The following is a 24,946-nucleotide window of genomic DNA, read 5'->3' on the forward strand; positions in this document are numbered from 1 at the left end:
GCAATGTATATTTCCTAAGATCAAGTCTCTCTAGAGTAAGCAACACAAACCAAAAAATTAAATTGCTTTACTATCTACTCACTTCACTATTTTTACAGCATATTTTATTCACAACTACCAAAAAAAAGTTATATCTACAGGAAAATTTTAAGCTAATTCTGCTAAATATTCACTGCATTGACTTTGTGAAACAATATTTTCTATCACAAAAATGTTATGGCTTACATGCAAGAAAAATATAAAAACATCTCAATACTACCAAATGATAAACATTTAAAGTGCAAAAACAGACCTACACACACACACAGAGGTTATATGCATTTTTATTTTCATTAACTTTAAAACTGCAAAGCAGAGGGTATGGAATATGGCAATTTCTCCTCAGATATGACATGTATAAATGGAACAGGCAACTAATAATAAAAATTTGCTCAGGAATAAGCTTGTGACATAGCATTGTTTGGCACAGGCACACACCAACACATGAACGTAAGTGGTCACTTACATGCATATCCCACGTTACACACTGCCTACAGTACCTCATGTGGTGCACTGTAGATCAAAATGAATGTTCTTCACAGTTTTCCTTTTACCTCAGAGTTACTTTACTTTCTGCTTCCATCAGTCTCTTCCTATCTGGCTGTTCAACTTCCTAACTTTATCTTGCTCACTTTTGGCTTTTCATTTAAGACTAAATCCTTTGAGAGAACCCTATGAGTCTAGAAATGAGGCTAAGTGGTCTTATTAAACTACTTTATAAAAATAATAATAATAATTGGGCAATTATTTCATAAAAATGACATATGAGTATATTATTATTATTGTTATTATTATTATTGTTATTATTATTATTATTATTATTATTATTATTATTATTATTATTATTATTATTATTATTAAACAACCTTTAAAAGACCATCACATCCTTTGTAGACTAATAGGGTTGTCCGAAGGAGCAGTTCTAAGAGGTGTACATTGGAACGAAACAAAGTAAAAGAAGTTGGACAACTACATGAGGACAGACCTTGGATACTGGATGAAAAGCACATGGTAAAAAGTAATGAGGCTGGCAGCCAAGTATCTTAAGTACAGCAAGACACACTATATGTGATATCCCCATACATAGAACATTAAAAACCCATACAAAGAATGGTAAAATCCCTTAACAGAGAATGCTAAAACAATGTACAGGAATGCTAAACCCCATTCAGAGAATGCTAAGCCCCATAACAGAGAATGCTAAAACAACGTACAAGAATGTTAAACCCCATACAGAGAATGCTGAAGCCTCATAATGAAGAATGCTAAAACAATGCACAGGAATGCTAAACCCCCATAACGGAGAATGTTAAAACAATGTACAGGAATGCTAAACCCCCATAAAGAGAATGCTAAAGCCCCGTAACGGAGAAATCTAAAACAATGCACAGGAATGCTAAACCCCCATAACGGAGAATGCTAAAAAATGTACAGGAATGCTAAACCATACACAGAGAATGCTAAACCCCATACAGAGACAATTAAAATCCTGTATAGTGAACCACATACAGAGAATGCTAAACCCCCTTACAAAAAATGCTATATTGTTCTATTTACTCGAGCAAATGTCTGCCCCATCAAGGATCTTGAACTATTCATAATGATCAATTAAAACACTCAAAAGACCAGCAATTTGTGATCTCCATTACCCAAAGTGAAGACAGCACACCAGATTTAAGGCAATAACAAGCTAATGAATTTCATTCAAGCTTTCAACCTTGCCAACATTATCATCAACAAAGTACTGAAAGAGAGAGAGAGAGAAAATATTTTTTGGAATGGTTTCATTCCAGTGGGTATGAATTACTTCAGTTGGAACCCCTCCCATTTTCATAATACAGCATACATTCTGAAAGAAAAATGAACACTCATGTCTTGTGTTCTTTCTTTTTTCTTCTCTCTATCTTTGCTCCCTCTCTCCATCCTAGCTAAGTACCACAAGTCTATTCATAACTACGTACCTAATTCACGGCTTAGGTCACTAGAGGCATACTGGATTTTATGGATCATGTCCATTTGTCCCTCCTCATCTGGTTCAAGAATCGAACACTGGTCATCCAGTTGTGAGCTAAATGAGCTACCAGTGAGCTACAAAGCCAAAGAAAGAGAGATTTATCAAAAGAAAAAGACATTTTGCTACAGGAAAATAATTTAATGAGGAGAGAGAGAGAGAGAACCCATTACTTGAATGCAACTAAACTAAATTTATTACATAATAAAAACCAATTTATTACAGGAAAACTACTTAACAGAGAGAGAAAGAGAAAGGGCCAATTCATTATAAAAAAATAATAGAACAGTCTACTAGAAGAAAAGAACCTGGCTGAAATAGCATGCATAAATGGCCTACCAAAACAAAAAATTACCTCTTTTTTTTGACTGATCCTCTGCAGTACCTGCTGCATGCAAATACAAAAAGTTTCAGACATTTAGCTTCACTTTTCAATAAGCACAAATTTTAAGTCACTCTGTGCACAGGCAAGACATTGCGACATGATGACGGTTTATAATCTTAAAAATATCAAGACAAATAAGTGTACTAAAGAAAAATGTGGTTAGCTCCTTTGGGTACTAATGCATACCAACACAAGAGTGTGTGTATAAACACAAAACTGGATTTCAGCAGCATATGCAATACTTAAAAGAATGGATAAAAAGAAAATGCATTACACTCTAAACAATAATCATAAACACATCTAGTACCATAGATTCAAGTTTACATAAATAAGATCTCACTACCAACAGTTTGTTTACATTAATGTAGATAAAGGCACATCCTTGACATTTGAGATATCTGAATAACAAAAAAATACTGAACAATTTGTTATCTTACTAATCATATTTCCAATAAGCCAAAACTACGAAGTAATTGGTCAATATAGCCCAACAGATTACAAACTTCAAAAATACCAATCAAAATATGCCCAGTGAAAGAAAGGTCTTGATCTATTAACTGTATCTCCTCAACACCAGGAAATGCAAACTAGCCTACAATACAAGCAAAATAAAATAATTAAGAGAAAAAGAATTGCAATATGTTTACTTAGCTAGTGACAAGAAAATTCCAACAAACAGTGAGAACAAAACACTGTAGTTTACATTACAGAAATAATATTAGCTGTTACAGGAAACAGCAAGATATGTTTAACAGTAAATTTAATTTTTTAAATACAAACCCATTACTTTAATAGCCTAATTTATGACTGGCACAAACATGCATGGTTCCTCAGGTCTGTTATGTAACTTAACATCTGTGGTGGAACAAATTGGCATCATCTATCTTTGGGTCAGGCTCGCCTTCCATTCCACCACTACTAACAGATGATGGTAGAGTGGTTACTGGCCCTAGGGAAAAGGCTGAACTGCTTCATTGAGCTTTTGAAGCTAAGCAATCAGCTGAGGATGTCCCTCTCCCTGATACTTGTCATCCTGAACCTATTCTAACAAAATTTGCATTTCACTCTAGGGATTTTAAGGAAATTCTGGATAATCTTGATAGCTAGGTTAGAGAAGATCCTGGTGGTTTCTTCCCTTTGTTTTTTAAAAAAGTTTCTGGTGTGTTGTCTCCCAAAATTAGTAGATTCTATAGATTTCTATGTTGATTTAGTATCTTTGTGACTGCTGCTGTGAAAGTATCCTTGAAAGTGACAGATGCTAAGCCCTAGTGACAAGCTCCTGTGCCAAAAGTATTTGTGACTGCTGGGCAACATCATGCTAGTACAGTACACCACAAACTGGTCAAGAAGGAACCTGCCTGTTTCTGAAGTGACAGACAACTGTAGGGCACACGTGGAATCACTTGCTGACTGAATGTTATTAACCCTTTAACAAGCCCTATTTACAAAAAAACGTCTCCCGTATGCCGGGCGCGTCGTGAGTTAGTGCCTGCGGAAAAAAGTTTTTTCAAAAATCACAGAACGCTAGTTTTTAAGATTAAGAGTTCATTTTTGGCTCATTTTTTTGTCATTGCCTGAAGTTTAGTATGCAACCATCAGAAATGAAAAATTATCATTATCATATATAAATATTGAATATATGAGTGAAAAAAGTATATAATTGTATACAATCAGTTGTAAGCAAAACGGTTAAACTAATGAGTTAATTGTTTTAGTTGTATTGTACACCAAATTACGATGATTTTGGTATCTAACAAATTTTAAAACGATTAAAGCAACACAGAGAAAATATTATCACAAATGATGCATGAATTCAATGTAACGGACATAAAAATGTTTTTTTAAAAATTCACCATAAATCAAATATTGTGCTAGAGACTTCCTGTTTGTTGAAAAAATGAAGCTAATTGATTGAATATTACTAGACTGTAAGTGTTTTAGCTTATAATTGCAGTTTTCGACCATTTCGGTCGAGTTAAAGTTGACCGAAAGTCAAATTTTTCTATTTATCGATTTATATGGAAAATATTTCAAAATGATAAAAGCTACAACCATGAGTTATTTTCTGTTGTATTGTACATGAAATTGTGCACATTTTCATATATAAAACTTTTATGTAACGATTAATATAAAATGGTGCAAATATTACGACAAACGGAAAAAGAATTTCTGAGATGTTAAGCCGAGTTACCAGCAGACGTAAGGAAAATGTTTTTTTAAAAAAATTCACTCATAAATCGAAATATTGTGCTAGAGAGTTCCAATTTATTGGAAATGAAGTTAAACGATTGAATATTACTAGAATGTAAAAGTTTTAGCTTACAATTGCGTTTTTACCATTTCGGTCGAGTTAAAGTTGACCAAGGTTGAAATTTTGGCAGTTATCGTGATTTATGAAAATATTTCAAAACTGTTAAAAGCTACAACCATGAGCTATTTTCTGTTGTATTCTACATGAAATTGCACACATTTTCATATATAAAAGTTTATGTAACGACTAATGTAAAATGATAAAACATTACGACAACATGACGAAAAGAATTTCTGAGATGTTCGGGCTGAGTTACTGCATGCAGACGTAAGGAAAATTTTTTTTTTCAGAAATTCACCATAAAATCGGAATATTGTGCTAGAGACTTCCAGTTTGTTGCAAAATGAAGGTACATGATTGACTAATACTAGAATGTAAGAGTTTTAGCTTATAATTGCGTTTTTTACCATTTCGGGTCGAGTTAAAGTTGACCAAAGCTTGAAATTTTGGCAGTTATCGTGATTTATATGAAAATATTTCAAAACTGATAAAAAAGCTACAACCATGAGTTATTTGTTGTATTCTACATGAAACTGCGCACATTTCCATATATAAAACTTTATGTAACGACTAATATAAAAACAGTGCAAACATTACAACAACGTGATTTAAAGAATTTCTGGCGCTGGACGTGAAGAAAAAGTTTTTCAAAATTCACCATAAATCGAAATATTGTGCTAGAGACTTCCAATTGGTTGCAAAATGAAGGTAAATGATTGAATATTACTAGACTGTAAGATTTTTAGCTTACAATTGCGTTTTTTTACCATTTCGGTCGAGTCAAAGTTGACCAAAGGTTGAAATTTTGGCAGTTATCAAGGTTTATAAGAAAATATGTCCAAACTGATAAAAGCTTCCATGGTTGTATTTTGCTGTATTGTACATGAAATTGCGCACATTTTCATATATAAAACTTTATGTAACGGCTAATATAGAGCAGTGCAAAAATTACGACAAAATGACGAAAGGATTTATAAAATTTTCGGCTGAGTTACCGCCCGTGTGTAAGAAAAAAGTTTTTTTCAAAAATTCATCATAAATCGAAATATTGTTCTAGAGACTTCCAATTTGTTGCAAAATGAAGGTACGTGATTGAATATTACTAGAATGTAAGAGTTTTAGCTTACAATTGCGTTTTTCGACCATTTCGGTCGAGTCAAAGTTGACCGAAGGTTGAAATTTTTTGTAGTCGATGTACAGTACGTCCACGCGGCACCCAACAGACAATTTTAGTCGACGTATGATACGTCCAATAGGCGTTTAAGGGTTAAGCCTTAATAACAGAGCTTACCTGGTAAAGATTTTGAACAAGTTAGGTGTCATAACTTTCAGTTTAGTGTCATACCTTCCAGTTAAAACAGAAATACAGTAACTAGCTGGCACAGGTTCCTGGATGTACAGATCACACATGAAAAAACATCTGGCTATTCCTTACTGAGCAGGATGTTGCAGCAGCATTTTCCTGTTTGGTATGGAGTGGCCAGAACATGCCCTAGAGGAGAGTATGGCTCATCAAGATTTGCCTTTCAAAGAAGTTGACATGCAAAGCCAAGATGCTGAGTCTGTGAGAAGTGACAGTGTGTGTCTCATGACATCCATATGTCTACTTGAAATAGTGACGGTTTGAAGCAATGGTTCTTTCTGACTGTTTCAACAGGTCACAGTCACCTCTGCCCTTGAGGAACTGCCCTCACTGAAAAGCCCTGGTACACTGGGCTTCTTGGTTGCAAGAAATACCTTAATGGCAGTGAGATCCTTGTACACTGTGATCCCCATGAAGATCTACTGCACAAGTAAAGCCATGTTTTGACTGCTGATCTTCATGAAGAGGAAATATTCAAGTTTTGGGAGAGTCACTTATTACTAATGATAAAGTGTGGTTCTCTCATAAGCCAGAATACAGCTGCAAAGTCTAGAAGCAGGATGTCCTCCATTAAAAATGATTAGGGACCGACAAAAACAACCAGGAGTCTCCTATTTTGAAGTGCTAAATAAGATCCTGATGATTATACACTGCTGATATTCCAGGGAGTGACTGGTTGACTGGTAGACTGGTTATCCAGCATTCAAAGATCACCAGGAAATCTCAAAAAGTTCTGTCAAAAGCAAAGACTACCAGACTTCCAGGACGGAGAGCTTGTAGAGAAGACTATCTAAACAAAGAGGTAATGACAAAAGAAGACTTCCATCCAAGTCATGAAGATGGGAATCTGACATTCCAGTGTCAATTACGGGCATCCATCAAAGAGACTAACAACAGGATGGAGGTTCTCACTGCTGGCTGAACTGGAACAGAGGGGTAGAGCCAGTCACAAATGATGGAACTTGAGTACTATTAATCCTTGAAATGATCAATAAAAAAAAGTAAACAATTTATTTTCCTAGCATTTATCTACAAAAAATACGTCCCCAATATTTGTTGATTTAATGGGTCTTCCATATTCAATGTTCATACAAGTTCCTGTGTAGGTGAGATTTTCTTTAAGCCAGGCTGATGACAATTATATAAAATTTTCAATCAGCAATTTAGTATGGGTTAGGAGCAGAGACTGAAATGATCTACGGTACAAATGATCTAGAAAAAATTCAAGTCTAAATGTTGAAGGGGCTAAGACTTGCCTACCAATGAGAACTTAGCAACAAAAAGATTTTAACTCATCCAAGCCAAAGACAAAACCATCCAGTGATCAAATCAAAATAAAGGAAATGATACATAAACATCCTTCCTGAACAGGGGAGAAAAAAGATTCACTCAGATGACTTACATATCTGTTGGAACAGCCAAATCAATCTGTACCTTTCCTCGAGTAGAAGGTAGTGATGACAACCAATAGATGGGTAGTGCCAGTTGTGGATTTCAACCACCATTAATCCAAAGAGTGTATAATTACTCACAAAAACCAACATTTTTTGTCCTACCATTTTTTTTACATAGAATATGAGTCCCCTTATACCTGCTGGTTTTCCATGAAGTGAACATCATTTCCTTTCATAGAAAACAGTAGAAACTAAGATCTAATGAGTCTCTACTATACTACAGGCTGATAAAAGCCTATATGTGAAACTGTAAGTGAAATTTTTACCAAGTTGATAAGTTAACATATTTTATCAATCGGTCAGGACAGCCCGAACTTTTGCTTGCAATCATGCACTCCGAACCAGGGACCTGAATGAGAATGATAACGGCAAAGAAAATTGTTGATATCACACTGTCCCTGAATTAAGTATGAATTTTGTCAAACAGAAGTAGTCTGGAAGGTCCAAAGAAAACTGCTGGCAGATATTGTATATTTACCCCAAGACAAGGCCCAAAATCCTACAACATTTTTGTTAGGTAAATTTGCCTCTGCCACCAGTGATAGCTCAAGTTTCTATTGAAGACCACAGTTTCTGTTAATGATCCCTGAAATGACAATGTTTCAGCACAGTGATGTAGTCCAGCAATTACAGGCACCTTTATAGTTCAGACATATCTGTATCAAAGCCTGCCTGCAACATTCATCAAGTTGGCAATGTTGTACTTCCATAAGAATACCTGTACTTACTTAACATGAGCAATGATTATTATTATTATTAACACCAAATGGTAGAAATAATAAATTTGAAGCAACGATGGCACTACTGTTCTTGTCAACAGAGACTGCACAGAAATGCTGGTTGTTTGCTTGATCTGGCAAGACTGCTTCCCTGACAATAGTGCTATATTAGTACAGACCCAACCTTTGCTGTTTAATAGATTAAGTATAAAAGGGAAAATTGTGGCACAATCAACATGACTACAACTCTTGACCAAAGAAACTGTGAACAAGAGTGATAATCCAACTGTATCATCATCATCATCCATTGGAATTCTAACAGGTAAGTAGTTTTGGAAGTGAATAAATAAGCATTAGATCCCATGCAAGTTCTAGTATGCCATCTGCCATCAGCACGACCAGCCTAACGCAAACCCTTGACTGTCACTAACATCAATCCAGTCTTTTTCTTCATATTCAAGAATGGTGTGCCTACATGAAGACCTTGAATATGGGCTAATTCAATAATGGGTTTGTAAGTCAAACAAGGGAAATTCCATGAAAATTGGCTTAGAATGACAGGGATTGGGGAAAGGAATGTCAAACAAGTATTATGTACTCTTACAAACCATGTGAAATGGCACCTCATACCATGATTGAGATTCTGAATCTTTTTCAATAAAGCTGAGACTGAATTATTCCTTGTGGTTTAGTTTTTAATGCACCTTGGAAAATCATAAAATTCCATATTTCACAAGGACTATTAGCAAGTTTTTGTAGTTCACCTTGGAAAAATCCACCTACTAGCAGTTTAGCAGCACTATATTACTCACCTTACTTCATATCATGATCATTATTACATAATGAAGTTTTTTGTCAGATTTCCCAATTTCAGAGTCTGACAAGGAATTCTCTCCACTCTTTTTTCTTGCACAATTTTTGCTTTAATCTCTATCTCTCTCAGTACCCTTTCTCCAGAATTTCCTGTCTTCCTACTGGTTTTCCTACTATTGCTTACATATCTACTTTACTGACTAACTGCTCCTCTATTTTCTTCATCACATGTCCAGACAATCTCACCTTATTTTTCAGCCTCAGGCCACCATATCTTTCTGCAAATTCCTCATCTGTAATGTGATCATCCCACTGCAATCCAGCCAGAATCATAGTATTTTGTAGTCACACACCTTCAGAAGCCCATCCCTTTTCAATTGCAGTGCTCAAGTCTTTGCTAAATACAGCACAGGCCTTATACAGGTAACATTAATTTTTGTTTGTTCATAAGAACCCATTCATTATAAATTCCCCTATTCCATGCAAACTGCAATTTGCTCTTCTTTTTATACCAATCCCACACAAAATGTAAATACTGTAATTCATTACACAAAATACTAAATAAAATTGCTTCTCCCATCTTCATACAAACTTTTAATAAGATGTCTATGAGATCGTCTTTCCCGATATAAATCTTATCAGAACAGCCATGATGTTTTTCTCCATTCTGAGTTCAATGAACAGCCTCCTATTAAAACTAAAACTCAGTTCTTACCTTAAAACTTCACATGCTCCTGATCTGTTGAAAGACCACCTCTCCCTAACTTTCTATTCATATCAGTTTGCAAGTCGCCTTTTAAATTTGTCAGGGAGTGTACTGATACCTTTTCTGTGATCACATGACCAAATTCAGAATTCACACTATCAAAGGAGAGTACCACTTACTTTCTTTGCTACGAGAATCCTAAGTCCCTTGTTCCAGTTTCAGATGGCAATTTATTTTACCACTTTCTTCCATCAAGAAATAACACAAATGATGATTAAATATGTCTTTCGCTATAAGGCATACAATGAGATAATAAAAACTAGAAATGTGCTATCCCCATACAGTGCAGTGGAAACAGTGGTTTTTCAACAAAATTTGGTACTGTAAACTAACAAAACTAACAGGTAATTTATTTAAAACAATAGCAACCTCAAAGAAAAACCTACCTTGAACACCCTGCAGCAATGTTCCAACACCTTCTCGGTACATATTGAGAGCTTGTTTGTAGTCCTTCTTCTGTTCGTGAAGCTGAGCTTCTGATATTTGCTGAGCTGCTACAAATATATACTGGCTACTAGCAACCTCCTGAGGGCTTGGCACTTTTGAGTTTGGTACAACAGGAATAACAGACTTTGTCAATGGTGTGAGAGGTGTCAGAGGAACAGAGTTCTTGCGACCAGTAATACTGATCTTTCTGGATACATCAATGGGCGGAAGAGGGCGAGATCCTTTTTCTTGTGTAGCCATTGCATCTGAACTTTGAGTATCATCTTCATTTGGATAAGGTTTTTGATGATGCTTTGGTGAATCATGAACAGGATTTTCATAAATGCAGCATGGCTGTGATGAAACACTTGACAGGGATGAAACAGATGGATGTCTCTCACTTTGATTATGATTGGGGTCTCTTCTTGGGTCACATGAATTTTCTGTATCAAAATTAAAAATTTCTTCTTCTACACTGTTGTCATACAATAAGTTCCAACTGAGGTCAACACCCTTCCTGTCCGGATTCCTGGATGTTCCTGCACTACTATTTTGATAATTTTGCATTTGTGAATCCAACTCCCTAGCATTGTTGTCTATGGTAGATTCTCTTAAATTGTGTTTGATTTCCTTTGACACAGGTGTAATTATAGATGAATTATGCATATTTTCATTACTTATAGTTCCGTCTCCTTTATTGCTAACTGCTTCAACAGTGCGCGGTCTTGCAGTCAATGAAGAATCATAACTCAAAGGAAATACTGGCCCTAAACTTGTTGGACTGGTTGGAGAATCTAAACTAGAGCATACACTGAAATCATCTTCAGTATCACTCATCTGTGAATACAACGATGATAACCCTTGTATTCCAAGGGTAGATGCCAAGTGTTCAGCTTCTTTCGATCTAAAAGGAAATACAAAATTTCATTACCAAATATAACAAAAAAGACACTGTTTTTCAAGAATAATTTCATCTAAGACAAGCTGACAGCAAAGTATAAGTAATATAACTACACTGTAATAAGGAAATAGTTACTTAATTCAAAATTACAAAATGTGAATTATAAGTAATATAACAAAACTGTAAAAAGGAAATAGTTACTTAATTCAAAATTACATCATGTCAATTAAACATTATGGTCCATAGTAACCACCATTATCCATAGGAACTAGGCTATACGAAACTGCCATAAATACATATGTAACAAACAATTAAGTAGTCAACTACAAAGAAAGAAATCCTCCTCAACAGTTTTCATACACACACCATCCCTTAAAAGTGTCTTTCCTTGCTAGTTTCAGCTAACCAGTAACAGATTAAAACTATCTTAGATCTCCAAATACAACAATCACTCACATTTTTGTTTTAAAATAAAACTTAAGTTCCCTCTAACATCAATCAACATACCTATAAATACTTGTGAATTCTGAATCTCTCTGGATATCTGTCTAAAAATTATTCTTCCAACTTCTATGGCAATTCTCTTACTTAGCCGTCTTTCCCTGAATCCCAGAATTGCTTTTAAGTTTAATATTTATTCCTTGCCACAGGTCTTTGTTATCCTTTCTTTTCACCTGTTACTAATAAGCTGATAATTATGTCATATCAACATAAGTACTTCAACACCAAATCCAAATATACACTGTTACAGATATTTTTTTTCCTTCCAAACCTTCAAGCACCCCCTCTTAAAAAATCATATTCCTATCATGGGTATTTTGATCTTTCTTTTTCTGAACTTGAAGTAACCGTAACATTCCTATGACCATTTCTCTTGCACATACTCAGCCATCAATGAAAATCTCGTAGGAGCTGCAAAGCACATTAAAGACTATTAGGGATCTCACTCCTTAGCATGAAAACACTTTGAATTCATCGTTCGAGCTTCTGTTTACAGTGCCCCTTGTTTGGCACACTCTAAATGGTACTAAAGGTCTTTACAGTGCCCATTCAGGTCATACTGCAAAGATTTCTTTCCTTTACTTTTCATCTGTTCCCTATGGGCTATTCTACTTAGCTGTCCAACTTTTTATCTCACATCAATTTAACTAATTTAGAATAAAACATTATACTAAACTAATTCAATGAAACTCATGAATCACAATGCTACACTTTTATAGGACTTACCCAAATTATCTGTTCTTAAAAAAGTATCAAAAATGGAGCCCAGTAAATGGAGCCCAGAAAAACAAAAATTAGACTGCTTAGTAGAAAGAACCCAAAGGAAGGGTATTTCTAAGTATTAGCTCCACACGTACTGTATGGAATGGTTCCACAAACACAAAAGTCATTAGGAAGCCATACGTTCAAGAAAGGATTGGCTAATGAAATCTATTATGAAAGGAACCATACTAACCTAACGTACCCTAACCTAACCTAACCTAGTAGGCTGTGTTACTTAGCCAGTGCTCAAGTCTTTGCTAAATACAGCACAGGCCTTATACAGGTAACATTAATTTTTGTTTGTTCATAAGAACCCATTCATTATAAATTCCCCTATTCCATGCAAACTGCAATTTGCTCTTCTTTTTATACCAATCCCACACAAAATGTAAATACTGTAATTCATTACACAAAATACTAAATAAAATTGCTTCTCCCATCTTCATACAAACTTTTAATAAGATGTCTATGAGATCGTCTTTCCCGATATAAATCTTATCAGAACAGCCATGATGTTTTTCTCCATTCTGAGTTCAATGAACAGCCTCCTATTAAAACTAATAGGACCCCAGTAAAGGAAACCACTTTTTACTAAAAGTTCCCCAATAACACTGCGCATGTGTGATAGTATTCCAGGATGGCCAGCTTACAAAAACATAATCAGTTCTGAGTTAAGTACAGGTTAATTACAGTCGACCAACAAAAAATAATGGTAAATTCTTGATAAGCAACAAAATACTACAGTATAGGAAAAGTCAATTTTAATGGAAATACCCAACATGGAGCTAATGCTTAGTTCTACCAAAAGAAGTGGATGAAAAGTAAAAGGTTGAAAGCAATGAACCAGCAGCCAAAGGAATGCAAGGCACAAAGTGAGCAGTACTTCCCACATGGAAAACAATAACATGGTAAAACAAAGGATGTTTCTGCAAATCCCCTCAAGATAAGTTTAGATAGAACAGTGTACCAGCAACTAATTTGTCAGATCTCCAGCTCAGGATCTGGTTGCAAAATTGTAGAATCTTGATAACTCAATAAGAAAAACTTTTACTCTCTTTATAATGCATAAAATTCAGAAAGCAATATATGCAAGATAAAAAGAACAGGCATCAAACATGAAACATTACCTTCCTTTTGAGTCCTTCCTTTTGGCTGGACTATCATTATTTCTTTTCCCATCGCTATCGTCACTCTGAAATCAAAAGTACCAACATGAGGACTCAAAATCCAATACTCTCTTACCAGTATGTAAATTAAACAAACATACGCGATTAAATGCCCCCTTTTTATTTCTAAAATATGTCAGGAATTAAAATCGACCAATCTTGCTACTCCTCTGGGTGTGAAAATTAAGAAACTGATTTGACAGTGAAAATAAATAAATGTGCCTTAAAGTTTTGCATGTGTATGAATGTGGTAGACAAGATAATTATGCATTATAAAATAAATCTGGCTGTAACAGCCATTAACTAAATCAAAGTGAAAGAGGGGTGTTCAAAATTGGGAAAGATTAACCATTTGATGTTATTTAAAAGAATTAGCCATAAATTTGTTTTAACACAAAACCCATCAGCTTCCATGAGCCAGTCTGTGCAGTTGGCATTCCAAGAGACACACTGTAGAATGGAAAGGAACAGTACTCCCTCACTGCTAGCCACAAATCCAAAACTCCGGTGCCACTAATAGTGGTAAGTCATTCCCTTGTTTGTCTTCAGTCACATCACACCTGCCTTTGCAACTCCCAGTTTTGGAAACTATTCTGCTCACTAATGTTCATTTTTCCTCTACCTTTCATTCTTAAGTCTTCATGCTTTACACTTGAATATTTCTCTGTCTTCTGCTGATTTTTCCTTGTTGTACATTAACAGTAAATAGTATATTTGCTGATATCTATTTCTGTCTGCAGTTATGACAACTGCAAGTATGACTACCATTTTCACAGCACATAAGACCCCATATTTTCCAAAAATCAGCTTGAAATATGCACCAAGGTCTTATATACAATGTTCAGGTATCTGACAGGCTAATGTTTACCCAGACGTCATAGACTACCAATACTTGTACCAAGCCAAAACCAAAATACTGTAATACTACTGATATTTAATTAAATATCATTAATATTATTACAGGCAGTCCCTGGTTAACGGTGGGCTCGGTTAATGGCGATCTGGTTTTATGGCATTTGTCTAGCGACAAAAATCAGCAATTTTCGGTGCCGAAAATCACCAATTTCTGCTTATCGGCGCCAATAATTCGGTATTGGCACCAATACATACCTAACAGAGGCACTGATAACCGAAAATTGGCACGCCGGAAATCGCCGATTTTCGGTTATCATCACACCCCCCAAGAACGGAACCCCCACCAATAACCAAGGACTGCCTGTACTATCAAATCCATTCGAGTCCTATATAAAGCATTCAGACAAGTTTTGGGCTTTAAACAAGGTGCAGTCAGTGATGAATGAAAGTGCTGTAGATGAGATATCTGTGGATCTGCAAGGGTTCTACAGACATCTGTTTGACATTCCCAAATCCTCTGGTAACTGGTGCACCATCATCAACCTCAGTCCCTTTGGGAAATTCCTGCAACTGGCATCCTATCAGATATGTATGACAGCAGTAGTATGGTGGCCATTTGAAATTTTGACTTTCTATCTTCTAAATATCTAGGGACATTTTCAGATTCCCATGCAGCCATCCTCCTTGGTATTTCTTAGGTTTGTTTTGCAGGACAAGATCTACCAGATCAAGACCTTATGCTCTGGGCTAGCAACAGCCCCTTATGAGTTTACCAGAGTACTCACCCTAATTGACGTTGGGACCACAAGAAGGGGATGAAACTCTGAGGTACTTGGACAATTAGCTAATGATGGCTATTAAGGAAGCAGAAAGTTCTCTTCAGTCTGCTTCACTACTTGAGTCTGATTCTCAACTGCAAAAATCAGTTTTGGGGCTCCAAAGATGATGACATCAACTTGGGATGGGTCTAAATACCACATCCCTAGATATGGTTTGAAACTCTCTTGGTAAAACAAAGGGATTCCTGGCAGAGTTGCACGAGTTCCTGCATCCACAAATGCCTCCAGTAAAGTGCAGACAAGGATCTTAGAAAAGTTTGTACCTCTCAGCAGATGCAGGTTACACTTCCTGAAATGGCAGCCAAATGAGAAGCGAGCCCCTCAATTAGACCCTGAAAACTTTTCATTTTCCCTTCCTCACCTGGTGTACCTAAACCTGAAGTGGTGGCAAAATTCCAGCCCTTAATCATCTCTTACTCTCAAATGGTTTAAAGAAAGGGATTGGGTGCTCACCTCTCAGACACAGCAGCAGCAGATTGTTGGTCAAAGGATGAAAAGGTAATCCACATCAATCAGTCGGAGCTAAAAGTAGTCTTCCTAGCTCTCAAGGAATTCTTTAGCATTTTGTCCAGCAAGATGGTGGAAGTCATACTGGACAATGCACCTGGCACTTAGTTGAGAAATAAGGGAAAACCATATCTCTGGAGATGTGCCACCTGGCCATACATATCCTTAAACGGACAAAAGACAGGACCATAGCCTTGATCCCCAGGTATGCCCCATGGGAGTGCAATATAGTGGCTGAGTTTCTCAGCAGTTGGTCCCAGCTCCTACCTGTAGAATGGTCTCCTAATACTGATATCTGTAAGAAGTTGAGGAGATTGTAGGGTACTTCACTAATGGTCCTAATCACTTCCAAGAACATCAAGCTGAAGAAAACATTCTCCAGAGAGAGTTAAGGAGGAGTCTAAGACTGACCCCCCCTGAAGAACCAGGGAATGGAATTGTAAAGCAGTGGGAAGGAAGAAAAAGAGCTGGCACACCCGTCACACCAGATTGCAATGATACAGATTGGGGGAAAAAAAAAAAAAAGAGAAGCATATCCTCCCACTGCCAAAGGCAAAACAGTATTGTCTTCCCAGAGGGCCAGACCACTCACTCCTCACTGACTTATACAGGAGAGAAAAATCCCAACCAAAGAAACAACAATGGATAAATTTTTAAGGTCTTTCAATGCTGGTCTGGCTTCTCCATGACTAACCAGAATCCTTTGGTCTCACTTGTCTAAACCAATTAAAGCACTACAACTCACATACTGTAGAGTCAAGAGAGCGACCAACAAGATCCCTCTACAACAGAATGGTGGGATCATAATATAAATAAAGGAAATGCTCAGAACACAAAAACTGTAATCATGCCCGTAACACATCCTATGGTAACCAAAACCGCTACAACAGTAATGGAACCCAAACAAGGTAATTGGTACCATGCTTGTAAACCAGTCCAGCCACCAGATTTTACAAGAACCAGTGATGCATGGACACAGGCTGAATACAAACACCTGTAGCATACAAGCACAAAAGATGTACAGAGAGCTGAACATCATAGTGGAGAGAAATATGTTCATAAAGCTGTACCAACCACAAAATCCAAAGGACCAGCACAATGCAGCAGCATATAGTTATCATACAGAAAAGTATGCGACATGGAGACCCAAGACTGTAACCAAAAGATTCTGAAAAGTCTACATGGTATTGTCATGGGCTGGGACTGGTCTTTCTGCAATAAATCTGAAGATACAAAATGGAATAAAAAGTTCAAATTTCCCCCAACAAAGTCTTGGCCAACAGCTCCCTTAGTCCCTAAACAATAGCAAAGATCAGTGTCCCTCTGCAGATGAAAGAGCACTTGCAAGAAATCTGAAAGGATATCCTAAAGGAGACTCCTGGTCCTTCCCAGCTTGTTAGCTCATAAACTGTAGAGATGGAGGATAAGAAGGTCAGGAAGTGGAACTAGAAGGCAGAAAAAATGGAGGATGAAGAAAACAGTGTTTCTTCCCCCACCTGGCTGCCCCATATTCAATTTGCTACTGCAACAGTGAAGGCCCCATAGGTCTACAGCAGTTGCAGCAGAAGGATCCATTACCAAAGCAGTTACCCAAAGGCAGGTCTCTTGACTGAAGTAAAAATTTCCCCAGAAAGACAATGTCCCAATCACCCCATACCTGATAGGAAAGATTCCAATAACACAAGACTCTCAACAGAATCTATGGATGGTGCATAAGAGTGTTAAGAGAGTAGTAATATACTACTCTTTGACTACTCCCATGCACCAAACAGTCCAAGAGAGAAAAAGGAAGTGTAAAGGTGAAGCCACGATTTTCCAACAACGATGTCATTAAGAAAAGAAGAGTCCCTGGAAAGCACACTGTCTAACAGGAAGGCCCAATCTACCCCTCTCTGGAGAATCTGCCTGGTGGTTGATCAGGAAATTTGAAACTAAAGTAACAGGTTCTACAGGAAATTTGGTCCAAAGACAGAGCAAAGACTGGCATCTCTCTGACAACGAAAGAAATGCTCATGGGAAATCCACAAGGATGACATAGAGAGAAGACCCACACTGCTCCTTTTTATTGGTGTAGAAGCAAATAAAGAAAACGGGAGAGAAGGGCAGGCAACATGAATCCATGTATGTTTCTCCTGGAAAAGTTCACAGAAATACTCGGCCCTTGCAAAAAACAGAACGCACAAGAACACTCACAACTACAGAAATCATGTTTCTCTTGCATACAAACCTGAAGTCCCACTGTAAAGCTTTAATTCTTGTGTGAACCACTATATAAAACTTCCAGATAAAAATGCAAACATGAAGGCCTTAAAGAAAGAAACTTATAAAAGAAAAATATTTGACAAATAAGAAACCAGAGACAATACAATTATTTGTTCTAGTATCCCTGAAATACAGAGCAAACAATCAAACAAACAACTAAAGACAACACTGCAATTTCATTACCAAAGTTGAGTTCACAGTAGCAACAGAGAAGACTTAACTTGAGTACAGCCATAGTAAAATCAACAGTTAACTGGAGAGTGGGAAGTAACCCCATCCCCTAACTTATGTGTCACCAATTAACTACCCTTTTATTAAGCTTCAACCGCCAAACCGGTGAGTGACAAAATATTTTTAAATTGGCAATTTACAAATTTTATCACACACCAACATTTGTGCAATTATCTACCATCATCTGCATCTATTTCATTAAATACTGGCTTCCCTACTATGATTTGGCAGGTCCAACATACCTCAAAAAACTTTGTAAAGGGTTCAGATGTGAAGAGAGCACTATGCTGACCGATAAACTTGAAGAGATCCAAAGCAGCCTGACGTCTTGCCTCCACAACATCAGCTTCAAACCTATTAAAAATATTGATATTATTGTAATCACACAATAAATCTTTGGATTTCTACAATATATTAATGAAAAGAGATTTCATAATCATTGGCATTTTAAAAAGTACAACATAACAGAAATATAATACTGTACAGTACTTAAGGGGATGCACCAATATATTTTTAGAAATTAACTGAATCACAGTTTTTACAGATACCTGCATCATGTGAGTACACTACCTCTCCAGTATACTAAAACTACAATTAAAATTACTAAAAATAGCACATATAGTTCCTAAGTAAAACCCAAAAAGCCACAAAGTAGAAATATATTTCGTGGATCTCATTAAAACCACTTCAAATATTCCATGGCTTTATTTTACTAAATAATCTTATAAATTAACAATGTTTTCTAAAATGTATTTTCTTATTTAATTTTCTAACATTATTTTGGGAGTGGAGATAAACAACAATATCTTTTATTTTATGGAACTCTACAGACAATTTTCCATACGATACCTTATGCCACATAGTATCAAGTCATAATAAGTTTCAACATGCATAAAATGTTCTAAAATTAATGAAAATTCATACTGGTGTATCCTCTTAAAAACCCCTAAAGAATGGATCGATGTTTTTTCTTTTGGTGATAAAGCAATTACACGTATACTTTAGTTACAAGAGGAAGGTTGAGTAAAAGTCATTGCCACAGCCATTAGAGAGGACAAGAGGCATTTCAGGTCATGGATGTGTCAGGCACTAGCTTACAAAAGATATGACAACTATCTCCCAGGTGCTTGAATATATTAAAGCTAAGAGTTCACAGGGTCATGGTAGCTCAAAAGAGATTGGTGGACATTTGTGTAAGTTCTAACTTCCAGCCTCACTCTTGCCTGACAGACTTCACTAACAACATGAACTTATTGTCCCTGTGAGCTGGGGATGGCAGGTTCAATGTCTATCTGCTGAGTCATCATAAGCTGCTAAAGTAGTTCCCCATGGTCCTAGCTTGGGTGGAAAGGGACAAAGGCATTGATCATGTGTTCACTGTATATGGTGAGTCTCTAAGGTTGTGCAGTAATAATGATGCAATGGCCTATCCCTTTCCACTACTGCTAATGAGTGACCTTGAACCTTTGTGGTATATGTCAGGAAAGTTAATCTTCAAATACATATCAGGACCTAACTGCTTTCCTTCCTAACATCTTTCTTTGACAGTGCAATGTTGGGTCAAGTTGCAAATCATAATGATTACACTAAGTGCCACAACAAATAAAGCTAATTATTCATACCCAAATACCCAAAACATGGGAGTCTAAAAGGCAGATTAGTTTTCTGTAAATCATTCTAATAACAACTCTGGAGTAAAAAAATCTACCTTTAAATTGGCCTTTATTTAAACTGTACTTTGTAATCACTGTACAATTTAAAAACACTTTGAAATTTTGTGATGAGTCAATTTTGATAGACCATACACAGCAGCAAACAAGACTATTAGTAATTATAATCACAAAGGTATCTTGACCTTGTAAAAAGCAATAATTGTTGAAAATATCCAACAGCAATACGTTTCACTTCAAAGAAAATTACCAGATAAAACAAAACTTTCAATTTCTTTCAAGAATACAAATAAATAAATAAAGAAAAGGATGATATAAAATGAATTTGGTAAAATCATAAGATATATGGTAGCCTGGAACCTCAAAAATTCAATAGTTTTGTGCACTAAAAGGTGACACATGTGTACTTATCATAACACCTGTAATGAACTAAGCAGAAGGCAAAGCAAACAGTGAGCAGACCTGTTAAGAAGAGTAGCACGTGGAAAAGGTGGAAGCTGCCCAGGAAGGCCCATCTTACGATGTATTTCATGTATGGCCTTGTAAAGCCTCCGCAAATCAGAATATCTCCTCCATACTACAACTGAGGTGGATGCTTCTGGGCTACTTCGAGGAAATACCTGAAATTGTCATCCAATTAGTAAGGTGCTATAACAAAAAATATCTCGTAACAGGTTCACGTTAAATTTTAACAAATGAAACAATTTTTTAATACATAATTCATCTTTCTGGTACAAACCAACTACTATACAATAGCTTAAACCTGTAGTAATTTTTTTTTGTAACAACCTCACTATTGTACAGTAAAATGAATCATTGTTTTGGAGGGATGACCTATCAACAATCTTAAAGGGTTATGTATGGAGACTTTGGAAATATTATCTCTGAATGGAATGAAACCAGAAAACTAGAAGACACACTCATTCAAAACCAAAGCCTCAAATTACATACTGTAAACACTTACCCTTTCTTCAATAGCATTGATGCATAACCCCAGGCTTCTGCAGTGAATGACAGGATAGACTATCATGATGAAGAAGAGGAATTGATATAAATCCTTAACTACTAAGACCTAAAAATGAAAAAGTATATATCACTGGAAGCAAAGTGTCGCTAGGAGAATTGGAAAGATGATTTAAGTGTATGTATTTTCAGGATACCTAAATGTTGGTAAATGAGAACTAAATACACCTGGCTTGATACAACTGTGAAAGGTTTTCAGCTGTCATAGTTTATGTCTCTATCTCTTACAGGCCATAAACATGTAGTATGTTTATCTTATCAATTTTGAGGATGTTAATTTTGAGAGGTGCAGATGTTACAGATGTCTAATGCACTAAACAAAGAAGACAAATGTTTCCACTTTTTATTTAATAAAGTGAATATCTCTTTTGTACACTTAAAAATACTTTAGCAGTATCAAGAAAAAACACTAAAAATTTTATGAACTTGAAATCATCATTGCTTTGCAGTGTACAAAACTTTGACTTCTGTAAGCTCAGTTACATTATTTCAGCCAAACTTACTTGCATTAAAGACCATCCTGATTCACTAAGTGACTGAAAGACTGTAGTGAATATCTAAAACCTAAACTTTAATATACTGACACCAACAACTATTTCGACACTGAATTCAAAGACTGGACTTGAACTCTCTCATAACCAGGTGATGTAGAGTAGCTGTGGACTACTTTGCCGTTTTGCAAATGTGCATGTACCTTTATGTGGTTTGCTTCCATGGGGACAATGACATCCTTGATGAGGTTAGGCTAAGGTATCATGTTTGCATTTCACAAGTCATTTTACCCTTATTATTCTGTGACTTTTCTCCTCATGTGATATTTTATATAAGCTTATTTTTCTAGCTGCTCATTTTGTGTGTCCTTTATGTTCATCACTGTTGTTGGTATACTTCATTTTCACTCTCCAATTTCAAGAATCAAAGTTTCCTGCTTTATGTCCCCATACACTACTAGATGGATATGAATACTAATGACTCACAAAGAAAGAGTTATCAGTCATTTAGATGATAAACAAAATGACAGTAAACCAGGCTATTGTATGTGGCAAATTATGGGAATGATGTTAAGCCCTAGAAAAACCCAAAGTCTTATTGGTAAAAAGTCCATAACACTCGGTCCCCTTAACCTAAATCTTTTAATTTACGGTTTCTGTAACTACATTCTTCAAATACAAAAAAAAAAAAAAAAAATTCCATAGAGAGACTTTCAAGATTTGTGCAGAACAGTCTATCCTCTTGAAATATTTTAAATCTTTTATACTTAAATGTTGTCAATGCTGTTTCTCTTGTTTGGTCTTCAGGAGACAGCTCACATCTTGAGCTAAATCGCTGGACAAAAATTTGAGTTCAGTTACAGTTCTTTTTCCAAATTTTGTAATACTCTCCAGCATTGTCAATAAATTAGCTCAATGTGCTAACTGTATATTTTATAACTGATCATCACCATTCACAGCTTCAAAGATTAGGCTAGTAGTATACCAGATATGGGCTAGGTCCTGTTGGCTTGCTGTTGGTATAACAGCAAATATGATAATATACTAACACAAATTAGGTGCCATGCTAGTATGGAAAAAAATTAACTTTGATAATAAGGGTGGGCTATTCTTAGACAGTAAAGGTTGTTTTCTTAGTAAATGTAAAAGAGATGGCTGCACAAAGACATCATTTATTATTATAATTTTTTTGGGCTACACAATAGGCTACATAAAAGGATGTAAATAATGCAGTGCAAGTGAAATAATCTGAAGAATTTATGGAGATAGAGAAATTTGCTGTCTTTTGTCTCTATTTTCACTTTTATCCCTTAGGGGATAGTAGTATATATGGTGTCCAATGGTCTTCTGCCATGTTCAGTGCCAGCCCCTCAAGGATAAATGAAAAAATATATACAGTAGATGGAAAATTTTTCATTATCTTGGTAAATTTCTCAGATTATCAGAGTATAATAATGTATGACATCTTTGTGTGGCTGTCTCCTTAACATTTACTGTTTTCTCCTGAAACCAAGAAAAGTAGGCCTCACATCAATAGGGTACTTAGTGTTGGCTTCCCCATAAATATACGCATCCCTCCTGGATGAGGTATAAAGCTATTCAGACTAGTAAACAGTTCAACTACAGAGTATTGGTAATTCTAAGTATTAGCTCCACGGCTGTTTTTACCTTGGAAACTGGTCTTTTCTACACTTTTAGGGCTTCTGATACTGGCGGTGAGTTTGTTTGCTGTCGGCCAAATGGAATGTCCCTTCCCCGTGTTCAGTACTGGCCCGGGGGGGCTGGTACCCATACGTTAACAAGTTATTGCACTTGCCGGACAGGATATGAACCGTTCCAAACAGACGTACCCATGCTCTGTCTTGTGAAGATCGCGTATAGAAACCCCTTGTTGGATGGACTTCAGGGGTTAATTCCAGGTTAATTACATTCATTGCAACAAAAATTGAAGGTAAATCCATAATTAGCAACAAAAAACTGTAGAAAAAGTCAAGTTAGAAGGAAATCGCCGCCGCGGAGCTACTACTTAGATCTACCCAACTATCTAATCTGAAACAATGCCTTGGGCTAACCAGGCAAGGCCTCGGTTTAAATGTAAGTTAGGGCAGGATAGGCTATGGGCCTAAGTCATTTAACTAGTCAAAGGCTATTTTCATTAAAAAAAAATTTTATATTTCCACCACAACAGGACTAAACTTAGTTGGTATAGGTTAAGGAAGAAAAAACCCAGTTGCAAGCCAAATCTAACCTTGACCTAGGCCCAAAACCATCAGCCCTATCGGCCTTCTTTCACTTTCATCCTAAGCCTGTAATGGAGATAATTCGCCAAACCAGGGTTACTACATACACCAGACATAACATAAACTTACAGTTGATTTGACTTGATAAATGGTGTGACCCTTGCTATGCCTTTTCGTTTCAGGAACTTCAAATATACGGACCCATTTGGCTGCCATGTTGTTTGTTTACATTTTACTACTGGTTGCGCAAAGGGGTCTTGTTTCTAACTTTCTGGGTCATTTTGACAGCTGAAAACGGTAATGATTCTCTGTCATCTATATTTCAATCTCAAGCTTTCCTGAATTAATTTCCGTAATGTGTATTACACCCTCTTAGCAAATGGATGATGTCCAGATAAAGTATGTTTATTCCTTTTAATACATTCCTGCATTACATCTAACCACACACACACACAGAGAGAGAGAGAGAGAGAGAGAGAGAGAGAGAGAGAGAGAGAGAGAGAGAGAGAGAGAGAGAGAGAGATTGAATGGAATGGATGTAATACAGAATTTAGGCTAAAGGCCAAGCACTGGGACCTGTGAGATCATTCAGAGCTGAAACGGAAATTGCGAGTAGAGAGATTTTAAAGGTGTGATAAGAGGAAATCCTTCCAGTTACACTATGAAATAATTGTTAGGAGAGGGTGGATAGTAAGATGGAAGAGAGAGAATATGAATAGCGGTAGATTAAAAGCATTGAAAGGGGTTGAAGCTAGGGCCCGAATGGACGCTGCAAAGAACCTTAAGTAATGCCTACAGCACACTGCGTGATATGCACTGACGGCATCGCCCCCTACGAGAGAGAGAGTTTATCAAATTTTCTGCTATTAGTAATGAATAATATATCTTTTTAAACATCCTCATATTTTGTACAGCATTTCATGCAACGACCTTTATTAAAAAAATTAATTGTGGACGTTAAACTTTTGCTTTCGTGACAATGAAATAGAGTATCAGTCTATTTTTCTCAATCCTAGTTAATGATTGACAAGTTTTCCCGGTGAGAAGAGTGAGAAGACCTTTTGTCATGAACCTTGCAACAACTACTTCCATCAAGGCTTGCGTTTGTGATGCCCAACAGTTGGAATTATTATTATTGTTTTCCTGTTTGTTACTCAATAAAGCCTCTAGTCGTTTGATTAAATGATCCGGAATTTTGCTGCTGCAATATT

General features: G+C 36.3%; 1 protein-coding gene across 2 annotated transcripts in view; it reads right to left on the bottom strand.

Moving 5' to 3' along the window:
- Nucleotides 1-23,981, bottom strand: part of LOC136833354 (ribosomal protein S6 kinase delta-1) — a 57,524-nt gene extending 33,543 nt beyond the window's left edge. Inside the window, exons 1-6 of one of the 2 annotated variants that reach the window (XM_067095380.1) lie at nucleotides 23,865-23,976; nucleotides 20,444-20,601; nucleotides 18,554-18,665; nucleotides 13,579-13,643; nucleotides 10,248-11,191; nucleotides 2,406-2,438 (exon numbers count right to left, since the gene is read on the bottom strand). In XM_067095380.1, coding sequence (XP_066951481.1) covers nucleotides 2,406-2,438; nucleotides 10,248-11,191; nucleotides 13,579-13,643; nucleotides 18,554-18,665; nucleotides 20,444-20,601; nucleotides 23,865-23,951 — 1,399 coding nt within the window. In that variant the 5' untranslated portion in view covers nucleotides 23,952-23,976. Of the gene's footprint in view, nucleotides 1-2,405; nucleotides 2,439-10,247; nucleotides 11,192-13,578; nucleotides 13,644-18,553; nucleotides 18,666-20,443; nucleotides 20,602-23,864 lie in introns of both variants that reach the window. The other variant, XM_067095381.1, reaches the window with a different exon arrangement.
- Nucleotides 23,982-24,946: the final 965 nt, after the last annotated feature.

The sequence above is a fragment of the Macrobrachium rosenbergii genome, chromosome 51, assembly GCF_040412425.1.
Source record: "Macrobrachium rosenbergii isolate ZJJX-2024 chromosome 51, ASM4041242v1, whole genome shotgun sequence".
In the NCBI taxonomy this organism is placed as follows: Eukaryota; Metazoa; Arthropoda; class Malacostraca; order Decapoda; family Palaemonidae; genus Macrobrachium; species Macrobrachium rosenbergii.